Source organism: Pavona decussata, unplaced genomic scaffold (genome assembly GCF_977016875.1).
Source record: "Pavona decussata unplaced genomic scaffold, jaPavDecu1.1 SCAFFOLD_110, whole genome shotgun sequence".
Lineage (NCBI taxonomy): Eukaryota > Metazoa > Cnidaria > Anthozoa > Scleractinia > Agariciidae > Pavona > Pavona decussata.
In genome coordinates, this window is record NW_028145524.1 from 132,501 (window position 1) to 146,352 (window position 13,852).

Genomic DNA, 13,852 nt, shown 5'->3' on the forward strand with positions numbered 1-13,852 from the left:
ACAGGGGCTCCCGAAAAGCCACAGTCAGCCGAACCGCCTGGCGAGGACAGTATTTGTCACTGATTCATACGTTCGAAAAGCTTCAAGTTTTGAAAACGTTGATCGATTTCGCCTCAATTAGATTCGACAACAAAACATTAACAAGTTGACTTCTTCAAATAGACAAGTTTTGACGTCTTTTCACACCTCTTTTCTTCTTGAGGTTAATAAAATGTAAACGCTTTAGAATGATAAATGCTTCCAGAACTTGATCTTTGTCGATTGAGAGGATATTTTTGGTCTGTAAGTTTCGAAAAGTGCTAGCATGTCAATCAAGGTTGTCATTTTTCAACCAATAACGTTAATGTAGGCGGGACCAGTGAGCCGTGACAAAAAATAAACAAGATAAGAGGAAAACAGAGTCAAATTTTTGCATGTATATTATTAACAAGTAATCACATGATTTGTCTCGTGTAATTTGGGATAAATCAGCACTCGTAAATTTTTCAAAGACTACAAATTGCACTCGCCCTACGGGCTCGTGCAATTTGGTTAGCCTTTGAAAAATTTACTCGTGCTGATTTATCCCAAATTGCACTCGAAATCATGTGATTACCTATACAAATTTGACATTGAAATCTATTACAGTCATACAGTTTTGTTTTGTGAAACAGCAACGTATTTTATGTATAATTATGTGAACTCGTGGTTTGAAAGGCTGCTAAAGATGCAGGAGATGGCGTAACGTGACTTCGTGGTTGCAAGGCCTTGACACTCTGCTAGAAGATGGCAAAATGCGAACTCGTGGTTGAAATGCTGCTAAATGATGGCGAAATGCAAATTCATGGTTGCAAGACCTTGGAACACTGCTAGAAAGAACTCAAAATGATGCTAGAGGGCGACGATACGCAAACTCTTGCTCGCAAGACCGTCTAAAGCTGCTCGAATACCTCGTGGTTGCAGAATGACAGCTACCCGACAGCACCTTGCGCGCTTGCTGGAATATTACCCGAGACCACCGCGCGCGCCTAGTTTGATCAAATCGAGATTTTTTTCGCATACTAACGAATTTACTTACAGTACTTACTTTCTTACATTTTGAAATTCCTTATATGTATACACGCGGGGAATCCTAGGGTGCCTCCTCGGGTTTTGGCCAAAACCCTGCGGGGGCAATAACAGGCGCAACAAACTTAAACTCATCTTCTTGTCGACTACTAGTTGAAAGGGAGGTTCTTTCATCCGGGTAGCTTTCTTAACATTTGCAGAAATACGGTCACTAATCCGTTCAGCAAAGACAGTGTAAGAAGTTTTTGGTTAAAAAAGACTTCATCTCTACAATCGCTCATCGTTGTAACAGTTTCCATAGAACGATAGCCGACTGCTCACTATTTACGCGGGATGCCCTGAAGGGGCATACCGTGTCTAAAAACGGGTCGATTTCTTTTTTTTCTTTTTTTTTTTTTCTTCCTCGTACCTACAAATCGGTACATTAATTTATTCATTAAACTCACCCCTCTCCTACTCGGGATGTATTGTTCTGATTGTCTTTAACAAAGGCAGGCCAATCGAAATCCATTCTTATCGCTAGGGAGGGGACCCACTCACCCTTACCTGTGTGACGTCAACGCATCATTTGATTTCTTCATTAAAACTACATTAAATTGTGGAGCCATATTGTTAACATGTTCTGGACTCAAGTGTGCCGTTTTCAAACGGAAATTTCACCATTTTGAAGCAGTAAATCGAAAGAATAACTTCTAAGAAGCACTCGACATCTAAAACGGTGGAAATTGGAGAGTTCCTGGCGAAGGAATCGTGCTTTCTTTGACAGTCTTAGACCACGATTGCAGACAGAAAAGAGGTCATTGAGAACCTTACGTTATCGCAATGGAATTCCCGCAATTTCCCTTGAAACCCTGAGTAGCGTAACACAAGGGAAACAACGTAACGCGATCTTCGTGACTCAAACTATTCCATTAGCAAAGATTGTTTTATAAATCTGTGAAACATACAGTTGGAATAAATGAATCAGCCCCAGCATCACGCGTAATGCCAGTGTAGCAGGCATCTTGTTCCAAAATTTAACAGCAGCCGCTCAACCAAGTGTTATGCAAAAGTGACAAACATGTTTACCACGCATACCAACACACAAAAACAAAGCAATTGTTTATGCATATTGTTGTGTGAATAATCCAAAACTAAATTAAATCCCACTGTGTACCAGTAAAGAAAAGACAATGCTATGCACTGTTGTCAAAAGTTCAGAAAACAGTTGAGAAAAGCATCTTTACAGCCGAAATCTCACTGCCTACTATCTGATATTAAAAAATGTTGTGTATTCGATATCGACCTGGTATAAAATAAGCATTTAATTATTTAAGGTCTTTGTTTCTATTAGAATTCCTCACCAACCAAAAAAATAAGCATGTTATTGACCTGTCCCTCGGGGATATGTGATATATTCCCCTCGTGGTGTGCCCTCGGGCACGCCACGAGGGGAATATATCACATATCCCCGAGGGACAGGTCAATAACCCTTACCTAAGTGAAATCACATCTCCCAAGGGCTGTAGTGGTGGTCTCCCTCTCTGTCCCATTATTTTCTCTTGCTAATACTTCGTTCCGCTCCTCACTATCCGAACGCCTTCAACAGGCTTGCTCCAGCCTTATGGACCACCAAGCCTCGAACAGCGAATTTCCTTTTTCTTTCTTTTACCATGGCCGTTAAAACAATACCATGACTGTAGCTAAGCAAGCTAGTCTATTTTTAATCCCACCCGTCTATCATTAGTGTAGCTGGTGGAGTAATGGTCAAAGGTTGTCCTAGCCTTGGGTCCAAATAAGGCATTTCAAGGTTTGACTGGCAGATTAGTTCAGAACCAGTTCTCTCCTGTGGCGTTAATGATAAAAGGAAAGTGCTCAAATCTACCATACTCGAACAGGACCCACCAGACCACAAAATTACATGGTGGTCTCTGTCTGCACCCACCTTCCTCAGCCTCAAAAGATGATGTCTTTATTCTTTAGCCACCACTCTTTCTATCGCAGTAATAAAAATGACAATGAGATATAAACCCGTCACTTTTCTTGTTTACTAGTTTTATATTTCTGTGTCAACTCAAATTCTAAAGCTAATAAAATTTTCTCGGTAATTTTCATGAGATAGGTGGTGTCTTTGATAACCCCCCTACCTCAGACAAGGTGGGTCTTCTTCGAACAAAATTGTTACGACCAGTTCCCTAATAGTTGCCTTTTGGGTTGTATATGTATGTGAGTGACCCATTTTTACCTTTTTTGTAACTCTCTGAATTTGTGTGCCATGCAGGCAATAACGATACATTGGATGAAAAACATCACACACACTGCTATAACCGGCGCAATAAGAACTGCAAAACAGACAAACAACAACAACAACAACAACAACAATAACGGACATAAATACCAATAATAATAAAAATAATAATAATAATGATAATAATAATAATAATAATAATAATAATAATAATAATAATTATAATTATAATAATAATGATAATAATAATAATCAGCATCATCATAATAATAATGTGACGTTTGACGTAGAAAGAACGCACTCCTAATATAGATTGGAGTCGAGGTTGTATGGGACAATCAATCGATCAACGAATGAATGAATGGATCTTGGGATGCGTGGCTGGTATCCCCCACAGGTTTTGCAGGGGCGGATGACATCATCACCAACCTATCAAAGGGGAGAGAGCCTGGAATCGAGATCATCGAACGCACTCCCTAATCTTAGATTATTACTAGTAATTATTATTATTGCTGGTCTCAGCGGCATAAGTGGATGCAAGCCGATCTTGCAATCAAGTCCATTCTCAGCTACAGCGACGAAGGCAAATTTTGAAGGAGATAAAATATATGAAGAGTACAATGAACAAGTGCTAAAACTTATATAGGGTCTTGGTATAGATATCAAGAGGACGAAAACGGTAAAAGCACGCTTATAAAAGTTTTTGTTTGTTTCAATGTCTATCTATAAATATTATAAATTGTGTTGTATGCTGGAGAATGAAGGATTTATACTGAAGTTGATTCAATGAAGCGCCGCCATATTATGCAACCATTACGGGGCTTCATTTTTATGGTCGATCATGGGACGGAAGAGCATAGGTGTCCCTCCCACCCCCTCCCCACCTACTTATAAGCTTTTTAGGCATGTTGCGCCTCAGTGGGCGTGGTTTTTGAGCCGGCAGTTTTCTTTTACTGGTCACAGGTTAACACTAAAGGTATCTGCGATAAAAGTATATAAACAAGCTAAACAGGTCCTCCTAACCCAAAATTTCATACTAAAAAGCTATTTCAGGTCTACGACATGCTAACCCTCTTGGTTATATACCAGTACAACAATGATCTGTACTTGTGACCTCTAGAAGAGACCTGTCCTTTTTGAGCCGCTTTGTTTTGGAAATGGGTATAGGTTTTAATTTAATTCTTGATCGGAAAGTCTTGTAACCGCTATAGTTTGGAAAGCTCCGATCTGAAACGGGGAATGGGTTTTTGAGGCCGGGCGTCGTTTCCTACAACGTAATCAGTCGTTTTAAAGAATGAGGCAGTAGCGCATGTTTACTCCCTTATTCCCAAATCTCCATCGCCTCCTCTCGTCTTTTCAAAACGCTCTCTTTTTAATCACTGGTGGCACATATAGTTTTCTGGTTTAATAGCATCCTATCATGGGGTTGGGGGATACTATTACACCAAGCCACTTCATTGTGGGGTATTATTGATTCCAGTAACGTTAACTGATCCAAAATATTTGTTCCTCGTCCTTAGACACTGGCCGAAAACGCATACGATCACAATACAGCTATTTATTACTTACTTGTGGATCGGTTGCGGCAACATAAGGCAAGCTACCCGCTTCAAACACAGCTAGAGACCAGGCTTCACCGGCCAAGCAGGATCGCGGAGGCTGCTGTTGTACGGGGGAGTAGGACTAATGTCGTCATGGTGCCGCATCGCGCCGTTCAAAGCACCGTGCCGGCGCAACCTGCGCGACCATACATCCCCCTTCAGTGTGCCATCAACGAACTGCACGAACGTATTCCCACGCCGCCTGAAATAAGGCGGGAAATTGCAACGGAGTGCGTGAAAGAACTGTCGCCAGTACGGGAGCCGGGACTGAAAACACACTCGATTTCACCGCGACAGATGATCGGACCCGCCCTGTCGCTAGACAATGGCGTTAGTGGAGAAAATGGAGAAAATGGAAAGTGAGGATACTGATGAAGAGAAGCCGAAAGTTAGGCGGCGCACTGTTCATTTATGCCTAAGCAGGGGCTTATTGTCCCGCTGCACCATCCGCTGCGTCTCGCGCAGGGAAGTTTAGAGGAGATTCTTGAAGATCCAAGCGTTCATGTGGTCAAATGAAGCGAGCTATCGTAGTTTCTCATTGCGCGCCAAATGACGGATTGTTTTCATCTACACCACCACAGCTGTCGCAGAGAGGCTCGGGACTGCATCTTTACGATCTAGCCAGGTCAAATTTTCACGTGCCACTCGCGCGGCGTGCTTCCGATGGCAATGCTGTCACCCTCGCGTTTCACCATCATTTACGGATGTCTGCCGGGCACAATAGAATTAAACAGCTGCAGCAGGAACACCAAAAACTGCAAGAACAGTATCAAAACTCGCTGTCCCCTTCTGAGCTTTCCGATCAGCAGGCCGTTCACTCTGAATATAAACTAAAGTACGAGCAAATGCGCGAGGAACTACAAACACAGTACGCAGAGCTTATGGCTGAAAATGAGCTGGAACGAACTGGCGGCAGAGTTCAGCTGACGGAGCCGGTCGTCGAACAAAAAAACAGTTTTCAACCGGACCAACAGACTCTTTATTCAAATTGACGCTCGCCACCTTCGGTGGACGCCGTCATATAAACAGAACCCACACAAACAAGTGTTCCGAACGTCATCTTACAAACGCGGTCAGGTTTGTGGCATGCTTCCTCCTTTAGAAAGTGAATCGCCTACAGACGTTCTCGAAAACAAAGAGCCCCTTGTTCAGAATGACACTACTAATGTTGGAAGATATTCTATAGTTTCTCTTTGAAAAAATGCTGCCTTCTTGTAGAATACAGATTGCAACACAAAGCCCTGTTGTTCGAAGCGGGATAAAGTAATCAGATCAGTGTAATCACTTAGCGATTCGAGTGCCTATAAACTATATATTTCATATCCTTTTAATTGACGACTTTCATAGACTAAAAATAACAGTTTAAGCTCTTTCAAGCAAGAGATAGACTACGTGAAGTCACTTACTTTCCTTAGGGATAGTAAGGCGAGCGAACTTCGCGCGTGCGCGTGAAATTGCCTCTCGCGAGGAGACACGACGCGCGATGGGTTTGCTCGCTTTCCTTTTCCAAAGCAATAATAAGGGAGTACTCGTAGTCTAATCAGGAGACAGAAGAAACATTGGTTCCTTTTATTCTTCCGGATTAACGAAACCTAGGGCCCGGTTGTTCGAAAGCAGATTAACCCTAATCACCGATTAAAAGTTAACCGAGGTTTTCATCTCGCTCTTCAAAAATGTTTTAGGTCGTTGGTTCCCGTTGTTCTAAAGCCGATTAACGCTAATCTACGATTAAAAGTCAATCGAAGTTTTTATCTCGCTCTGAAAAAGTGGTTTTAAACCCTAATTTCAAGCTAAAGGTAAAGAAAAGTCTAAATAAAAACTGAGGATCAAAAATCTTTTGGAAGAATCTTTACCGATTAGTAATTAACTTTGAATCAAAGCTCACGTTAATCCAGGATTACGTTAATCGGATTTCGAACAACCCGGCCTTGAATTTTAACTAATGGTTAACAGAAAAGTTTAAGTCAAAGCTAAGGGCAGAAATCGTTTAGCAGCATCCTTATTGATTAGTAATTAAACTCGAATCAAACTTGACGTTAACCTAGGATTAACTTAGTCGGGCATTGAACAACTGGGCCCTGCAGAAGATCATGGCTTCATTTTCCGGCGTGATTTCTATACAAATCGCAAAAACTTGGTGTCTTAAATAAAGGGAGTCGTTACTTATTACACGAACTTTGCAGTAAATCTTACAAATTATCCGCGAAATTTACGCTACCGATATATCACACTTCGAAAATTAACCTCAAACTACGTTGGCACTTGATGACTAGCCAGGACCTTGAACCCGCTTTGAACAACTGGGCGCTGGTCAGTTTATATATATTGAAGTTAACAATTATATTTCTAAAGAGAGATAGAACCTAGATTTTTATAGTAACACGAAAGATCCTTGTGAATAGCAAGAAAGTGAGAAAAAAATTGTAAATAATTTGTGTGTTTGTCGGGCCTGGTGGCTTTGAGCTCGTTTGACTACCATGATCGAGTACAAGCTGTTGAAATACGGTGCATTTGTATGCAAACACGAGCAAGCAGGTTGTCTTGTTTTTTTCTCACGAACCAACGGCAGTAGCAGTCCCAAACTTCAACGCGCTCAATCGGTGGGCATGCGCAATACCTTCCACCTTCACAGTCGGCACAATTTCCCGTGCAAAATTTCAAAGCTATTGGCTAAAATTCGTGGTTAAAAGTATTTTTCTCAGGTCGAAAGTGAGCCGATGGAGAAACAAGTTTCAGTCATTGATGTTCATGGCTTAAGCTTTAAGAAAAATATATTCAATTTACAGCTTCAGTTTCCCTTTAAGGTTAAATATTGAGCAAGTGGCACCGGCTGACTGTGAGCTACAGAGAGCTGAAATTTTTGACACAACTTACCATTTTGAAATCCCACCGTTTTGGCTACGTCTTTCCACATCTATGCTTTCGTTATCTTGTTTTAAACATTGGGAAACGTTTGTCCTACAGCACCGGAAACTCTTTGGCAGCTTCGGCTGTTTTTTTTTTTTCTTGCCGGATTGATTTCGGGGGCCGCCATTTTGAAAGCCGGGAAGGAGTTGGGCGGGTGTGTTCCCATCGGCTTTTGGTTATTATTCATCACGCTTTAATGACTTGCGCTGACGTTCATGAAAGCCCAAGCCAAGCGCGTTTGCATTTGCGCTTACTTGTTCGCGTGCTCTTGCACTTGCATAGACCCTTTTCCCTCGGCGGCCATGTTGAGACTCGTGGGAAGAAAGCAAGCCTCGGCCAGACGCGAATTCAGGGCGAGGCTTACCGTGCAAAAACAAAGCTGTTTATTCTCCTGAGACTCAAAATGGCCGCCGTGTGATAAAGGTCTATTGAGTTTGAAGTAGGGTCGCACTTGTGAACCAAGCTTATCTGTTTGGAGGGCCTTTATTCTGGGAAATACTAGCTTCCTTAATTTTTTTTAGTAAATAGATTAGATTTGTTGAAAATTATAGTCCTTTGATGCTAGGGTGGATTTACACAATAAATTACTCATTTCGCTATTTACGTCCATTGTGTAATGAGTAATGACTTTGGTTTTTAAGTCACTGGCCTTCAAAAATCACTCCTTCAAAAATTCGCCGTGTTGCGTCGGTGTGTAGTAGCAACGAATGTTTTGCATCTGGTTTTATCGACAAAATTATGGCGTTTCGTTGCGTAAATAATATCCACATCATAAAATATGAAATCGAAAACACAAACATTATTACAAAAGGAGTAAATGAGCCCAATTGTATAAAATGCTAAAGTCTATCAATTTAACAACAATTCGAGGTCGAGATCGTAATCGATCGTAAAGAGGTTCGAGTACCGACGTTTTGGGCGCTAGCCCTTCGCCTGAGAGAGCTGACGCTCAAAACGTCAGCACTGGAATCTCTTAACGGTGGCTAATTTACCTCAAGTTATTAACTTTGTCGATAAAACCAAACATTCGAAAGCTGTAAGTAAGCACACAAAAGAAAAAAAAATGAAAAATAGAAAACAATTATGGAACAATAACAGTTAGGTCCTACCTAATTCATTAATTACTAATTAACGAGAAACCAGGTTTCAGTTTCTTTCCTGATTCAATTTTTTTTTTAATTTCTGGTGTCTACTTATTTTTCTTTGAACGAAACATTCTTGCGATTTCAATTTCCTGCTATTTTTTCGACTTAAAACTGAATTATTTGCCTTTTCGACAATTTTTCATATCGAATGAAAACGTCAGTTGTTTATTAGCGGATTAGCAGGAGTTGATAATGAAGTGGGTTTTGGCGAATTTTAATTTTCATCTCTTACAAAGGTTTCATTTTATGAATTACTCAATTAAGGTTTGCTGTTTTGGGAAATGTGATTGAATAATACGTAGTGTATTGCAAAGTCATGATGATGATTTTAATAAATTTGAAGTCTGTAAAATGGATCGAAAGATTTGTGAATAGACACGATAATTAAGTGCCCTTCACTCCATACCAGCGGTGTAACGTTGATGTTTTCAGATCGAGTTATCGCCGGCCTAATAGCTAACTTAATAGGTGGTTTACATTGCCGCCATGTTGGTGGACAAAACAAAAGAGAATTTGCTCACATAATTTGCATAAAATGGCCGTTAACTCCCAGAGGAGAAAAATCTTATTGTTCCTGTTCACCAACATGGCCGCCATGACGTCACATGCAAAATATCAATAGTGTTTATAGATTGAGTACGAAAGAAAAAAAAATAGATAAATAAGGAAACAAAAGAGCAAAAAACAGAGAGGATATTAACCATTTGCAAATGCTTCTTCCAATCAACTCTTTTTACAGATGTAAAATGAAAATAAGGTAGAATTCTCTTGTGCAAGAAACTTTAATAGTTTCGGATTCTACGTAATTAACGAGAAGATTGTTTTATTCTTTTGAAAGCTGTTTTACTTGGTTAGCGAATATCCATGCTAACAACTATTGCTGGCTGGCTTATCAAAGGTTATTGGTTGCTGGCTGTAAAGATTGTTTTAAGCTGCCGTCAGTTAATTTTATATTGCCTTTTTTATAACACAAGTTTTATTATCAAGGACTCAAATATTACAGAATACGTTTTAGAACATTTTACTTAAATTGAGTAGCCCACGGGGTCAAGTGGTAGATATCCGAGTCTAAAAGTCCTGGTGCTGTCCTGTTGAAGATCTTTTACTGTTTTTTTCTGCCTTAGGTCTGTTAGTAATGTTTGTCTATACTAGTTGGAGATGCCGATGTGATCGATGTGATTGTGTCGAGTTACAATAAAAGAATGCATAGAGAGAAACCGCTCCATTTCACTTGTTTGTTTGACAAAAGAACCACTTGGGGATCGGCTTTTCTTCCACGCAATGCACCGAAGACCTGGTTACACCTACTATATATGTACTGATGACGATGTAGTCCTTAAGTTCAGCGATGCCTCCACACCTGAAATAATGATAATGATAATGATAATGCGTTTATATACCGCATTTTCTATTCATATATATTCAAATGCGGTTCACTCCAATCTATAGTTTCCAAAATTGGCTTCTTGATTTCGAACCAGCAATTGGCGTTGTCGATTAGAGTTGCGAAATGAAAGGCAAAAGATTCGCAATAAAATGCGCACCGTCTGCGGGAACTTTAACAGCACTTCTCTAGCCAATTCACCAATATTCTTTGACCTCTTTTAATGCGTACAAACATTTCCTCTTATATTTCCGCTGGACACGCACCACGAGGGAGCCAACTTGTGGTTGACTGACAAATACGTGGCCTTCGTTGTGGAACTAACATTCCGAGGGCAGGCCCTGCTGTTCTTCCAAGTGGCGGTGAAAAACCCGCTGCATCGTGGCTATCCACGGTAGCGTCGAGGAATTAAAGAAGCTTGGCAAGGTTTTATTGACGACGTTCAAAAGAAGGCACCATTTCAATACGCAAATCATAGTTTATTTGAGTATTTCAAGAAAAGACCGAGTCTATATGTGAGAGCGCCCCGTACTTACTGTATGTAGGTGACTCGCCATCAACCATTATCCCATTTGCACATTTTGCCCGCGAAAAATAACACCGCAAAAAGAAGGAGGTGATGAGGAGGGGGAGGGGGATGGGAAGAGGAGGGGAGGAGGACGGGGAAGGGAGGGGAGGGGGAAGTTTTGATGTGGATATGGAATGGATGTCCGTTTTCGTTAGAGTCATTTAGAGTTACGTTCACGGCAAATACCAGAAATGACTTGTTGAGCTGGCAATTTTGAGAGTCGCCGCTATGTTGACGAAATGTACTTCTTCAAGTGAGAAATGGGTCGTTTCCTCACTCATTACAAACATGCATGCAGTCCTGCAATAACAAGATAAAGACTTTGTTTGATGAAACAACTATGGGAGGGTGCTAGTTATTAAATTTCCTGCGTTCGGATTAGGAAGCACAAAAGAAAAAAAAAACCGAAACAAAAAAAACAGGAGCACGTTTCCGAAGGCTATGGAATTTGAACTACACGTAATGATTTTAATTTCCCCCAAAGAAAACGTCAGCAAAATTAATAATTGAACTATTTGTCGTTATTGTTCCATGTGAGTCAGCGGAATGAGCAGATTTGAAATTAACCAAGACCAATAGAGGTGAAATAAGAAATTTTGAAAGCATTTCAGTTGCCACATGTGAAAGAACTTTTTAGGGAACTAAGGGGTCATAACAAGATTCTTCGAAGTGTACCCACCTTGTCTGGGGTAGGGGTATTATTGAAGACACCACCAATCTTCTGAACATAACCGACAAAATTTGTATGGCTTTTTGAAGGAAATACTCAGCTAACAACAGTCAGCACGGTTAAATAAACGAGGAAAGTGAGGTTTGAATCTCACTGTTGTGATCATCTTTTACTGCTGGAGTAGACGGGTGGCCGTGCAATAAAGAGACCATCTTTTGAGGTTGAAGAAGATGGGTGCAGGCAGAGTCTACCTTCCATTTTTGCACCTTGACTGCTATTTACAAGGACATTATCGCCTTTTTAACTCAGTTCGCGATTCTGTCACATTCTTCATTGGAAATTAAGATTACTGAACCAAATGTTTCGTATCATAAAAAAAAATGATTTTATTTTGTATTATTGACTTTCAAAAAAAAAATGGAAAGGTCAATTTACTTGAATAAGTTGAAAAGGACCGCAAAAGAAGGATCTTTGATAACTCTAATGAGCCAAAAATAAACATACAAGTAAAGTAAGCACGGATGGCGCTGCGTGGAAAAGATAACAGGACACTATTGTTTTGTTTTTGTTTTGTCGTCCTTTCGGTTTTGGTCTCTTTCATGCCGCTGTTGTGTTAAGTTTTCTAAGCAGTTTCAGCCTTGTTTACTTCACTTTGACAGACAGTCGACATCAGGCAAAAGAAAAAGAACTAAAAAGTAAGTTCAAGAGATGCAGCTCTTTATTGGCAATAAATGGCACCGACATGATGTGTTTACATTATTTCGTATATTTTTCACTATCTTACTTTTCGCTCATGGGGATGATGTGGTCTCTCGCCACAAGCATCAGGAAAAACTACAAGTCGCTACAAATCTTAGTTATCGTGTCTCAGTATTGAGCTCAAGCCCGGTGTTACTTTCTCTTCAAATCCTTCTCAGTGATATCCGCCTTCCCTGTGAAAGTGGTCACTCCTTTCCACGTTCCACTCAGGTCGCGTTCACCCAGGAGATTGCCTCTCCCGTCAAAGAGCTTTTCCCGAGCTCTGTAACCGACGGTTATTGTCTGCCTGAAAATCATAATTGTAACTTTATATTCCTTCTTTGCAGGCACCTAAGGAAAAGAAAAGCACGTTGTTATTATTATCACGTTATTATGAAAACTCCGAGAGTAATGAAGCTGTGACAACCCAAAGGCCCCATTTCCCTTAAAGGGAAAAGGACCAAATGATGATGATGACAATGAAACCTAAAGTATGGATAATACGTCCAAAGTCTTGGAACTTGTCGTTTTGTAGAAACTACAAGAGAACACGTTGTCTTAAGCCAGCGACACACCTGGCGATTTAATACGCCGATCGCGGCGAATTTGATCGCCAGCGATTTTCGCTGGCGATTGATGCGGACAGACCTGGCGATTTTTTTCGGCGATCGCGGCGATGTGACAGTTTTGAAAACTCATGTGATGAAATCGCCCAACCTGTTGGGTTGGCTTAACTGGCGATTCGCAGCAATAAACGTAGAAAATCACGGGAACGGACACACTCGGCGAATGCCGGCGAATTTAATCGCCGATATCTGACATGCCAGATATCGGCGATTTTATACGCCGATCGCGGCGATCGGCGTGTAAAATCATCAGGTGTGTCGCCGGCTTTACACGAGGGTCTTAGCCTGTGAGATAAGAGGACCCGTTGGCGGATATATAAAGCAAAAATTACCTCAAAGTTACGTTCATAGGTAAGATCCTTCGTGTTTTCCTCCGACCGTGTGTAAATGTAATTCCCATGAGTTCCCACTTCAATTGATACCTGCCAGTTGTTAACGGCACCTGAAAGTTCTCCAGATTCGACAGTAGTCTTCACATCGAGTCTCCACCCGTGTTCGCTGGAATAGCTGGAGGACGTCTTCTTTGACCATTTCTTGGTGAATTTCCACGTCAATTTTGATGAACCGCCATTGACTGTTGTGTCTGAAAAGAAAGTCTCTTCTTATCAATCAGGCCATTTGACTGCATTTGGATTGGATGTATAGTGTCATAAAGCTCAGCAAACGTTCAAGTATTATTTTCATGTGGCTACTAAGCAGACAACGATCCGCCAATATGAATTTTAGTTTTATGTCAACCCTGAGGAAGACCAGTAAAACTGTTCGAAACGTCGGTTTTAAGAATCATTTTTAACCTCTAGAAATTCCCGAGGAATAGACAACTTTAACAGTATTTGAGAATGAGAGGTGAAAGTTTCAGAGAATCGAATAAAAATTGAAATTAATAATTTCTTTGCCTCCGATCTGTTCTATAAAGGCCTATTCCAACGAAAGCAAGGT

At 40.7% G+C, this 13,852-nt stretch overlaps 1 protein-coding gene and 3 pseudogenes across 5 annotated transcripts in view; 3 read left to right on the forward strand and 1 right to left on the reverse strand.

Annotated features, from left to right (window-relative positions):
- LOC146470792 (uncharacterized) overlaps positions 1-13,852 on the forward strand; it is a 105,948-nt pseudogene that overhangs the window by 68,446 nt on the left and 23,650 nt on the right. Inside the window, exon 4 of the transcript XR_014866956.1 lies at positions 7,059-7,269. The product of XR_014866956.1 is annotated as an uncharacterized LOC146470792 (transcript). The remainder of the gene's footprint in view (positions 1-7,058; positions 7,270-13,852) is intronic.
- On the forward strand, positions 3,632-6,072 carry LOC146470796 (uncharacterized; annotated as a pseudogene). The gene is made up of 3 exons (XR_014866959.1): positions 3,632-3,658; positions 3,797-3,953; positions 4,795-6,072. The product of XR_014866959.1 is annotated as an uncharacterized LOC146470796 (transcript).
- On the forward strand, positions 9,792-10,909 carry LOC146470797 (uncharacterized; annotated as a pseudogene).
- The window catches only part of LOC146470798 (uncharacterized), a 68,442-nt gene continuing 66,835 nt past the window's right edge, over positions 12,246-13,852 (reverse strand). For 2 of the 3 annotated variants that reach the window (XM_085121487.1, XM_085121488.1), the window contains exon 5: positions 12,771-13,496. In XM_085121487.1, coding sequence (XP_084977613.1) covers positions 13,018-13,496 — 479 coding nt within the window. In that variant the 3' untranslated portion in view covers positions 12,771-13,017. Of the gene's footprint in view, positions 12,639-12,770; positions 13,497-13,852 lie in introns of those variants that run through there. The other variant, XM_085121489.1, reaches the window with a different exon arrangement.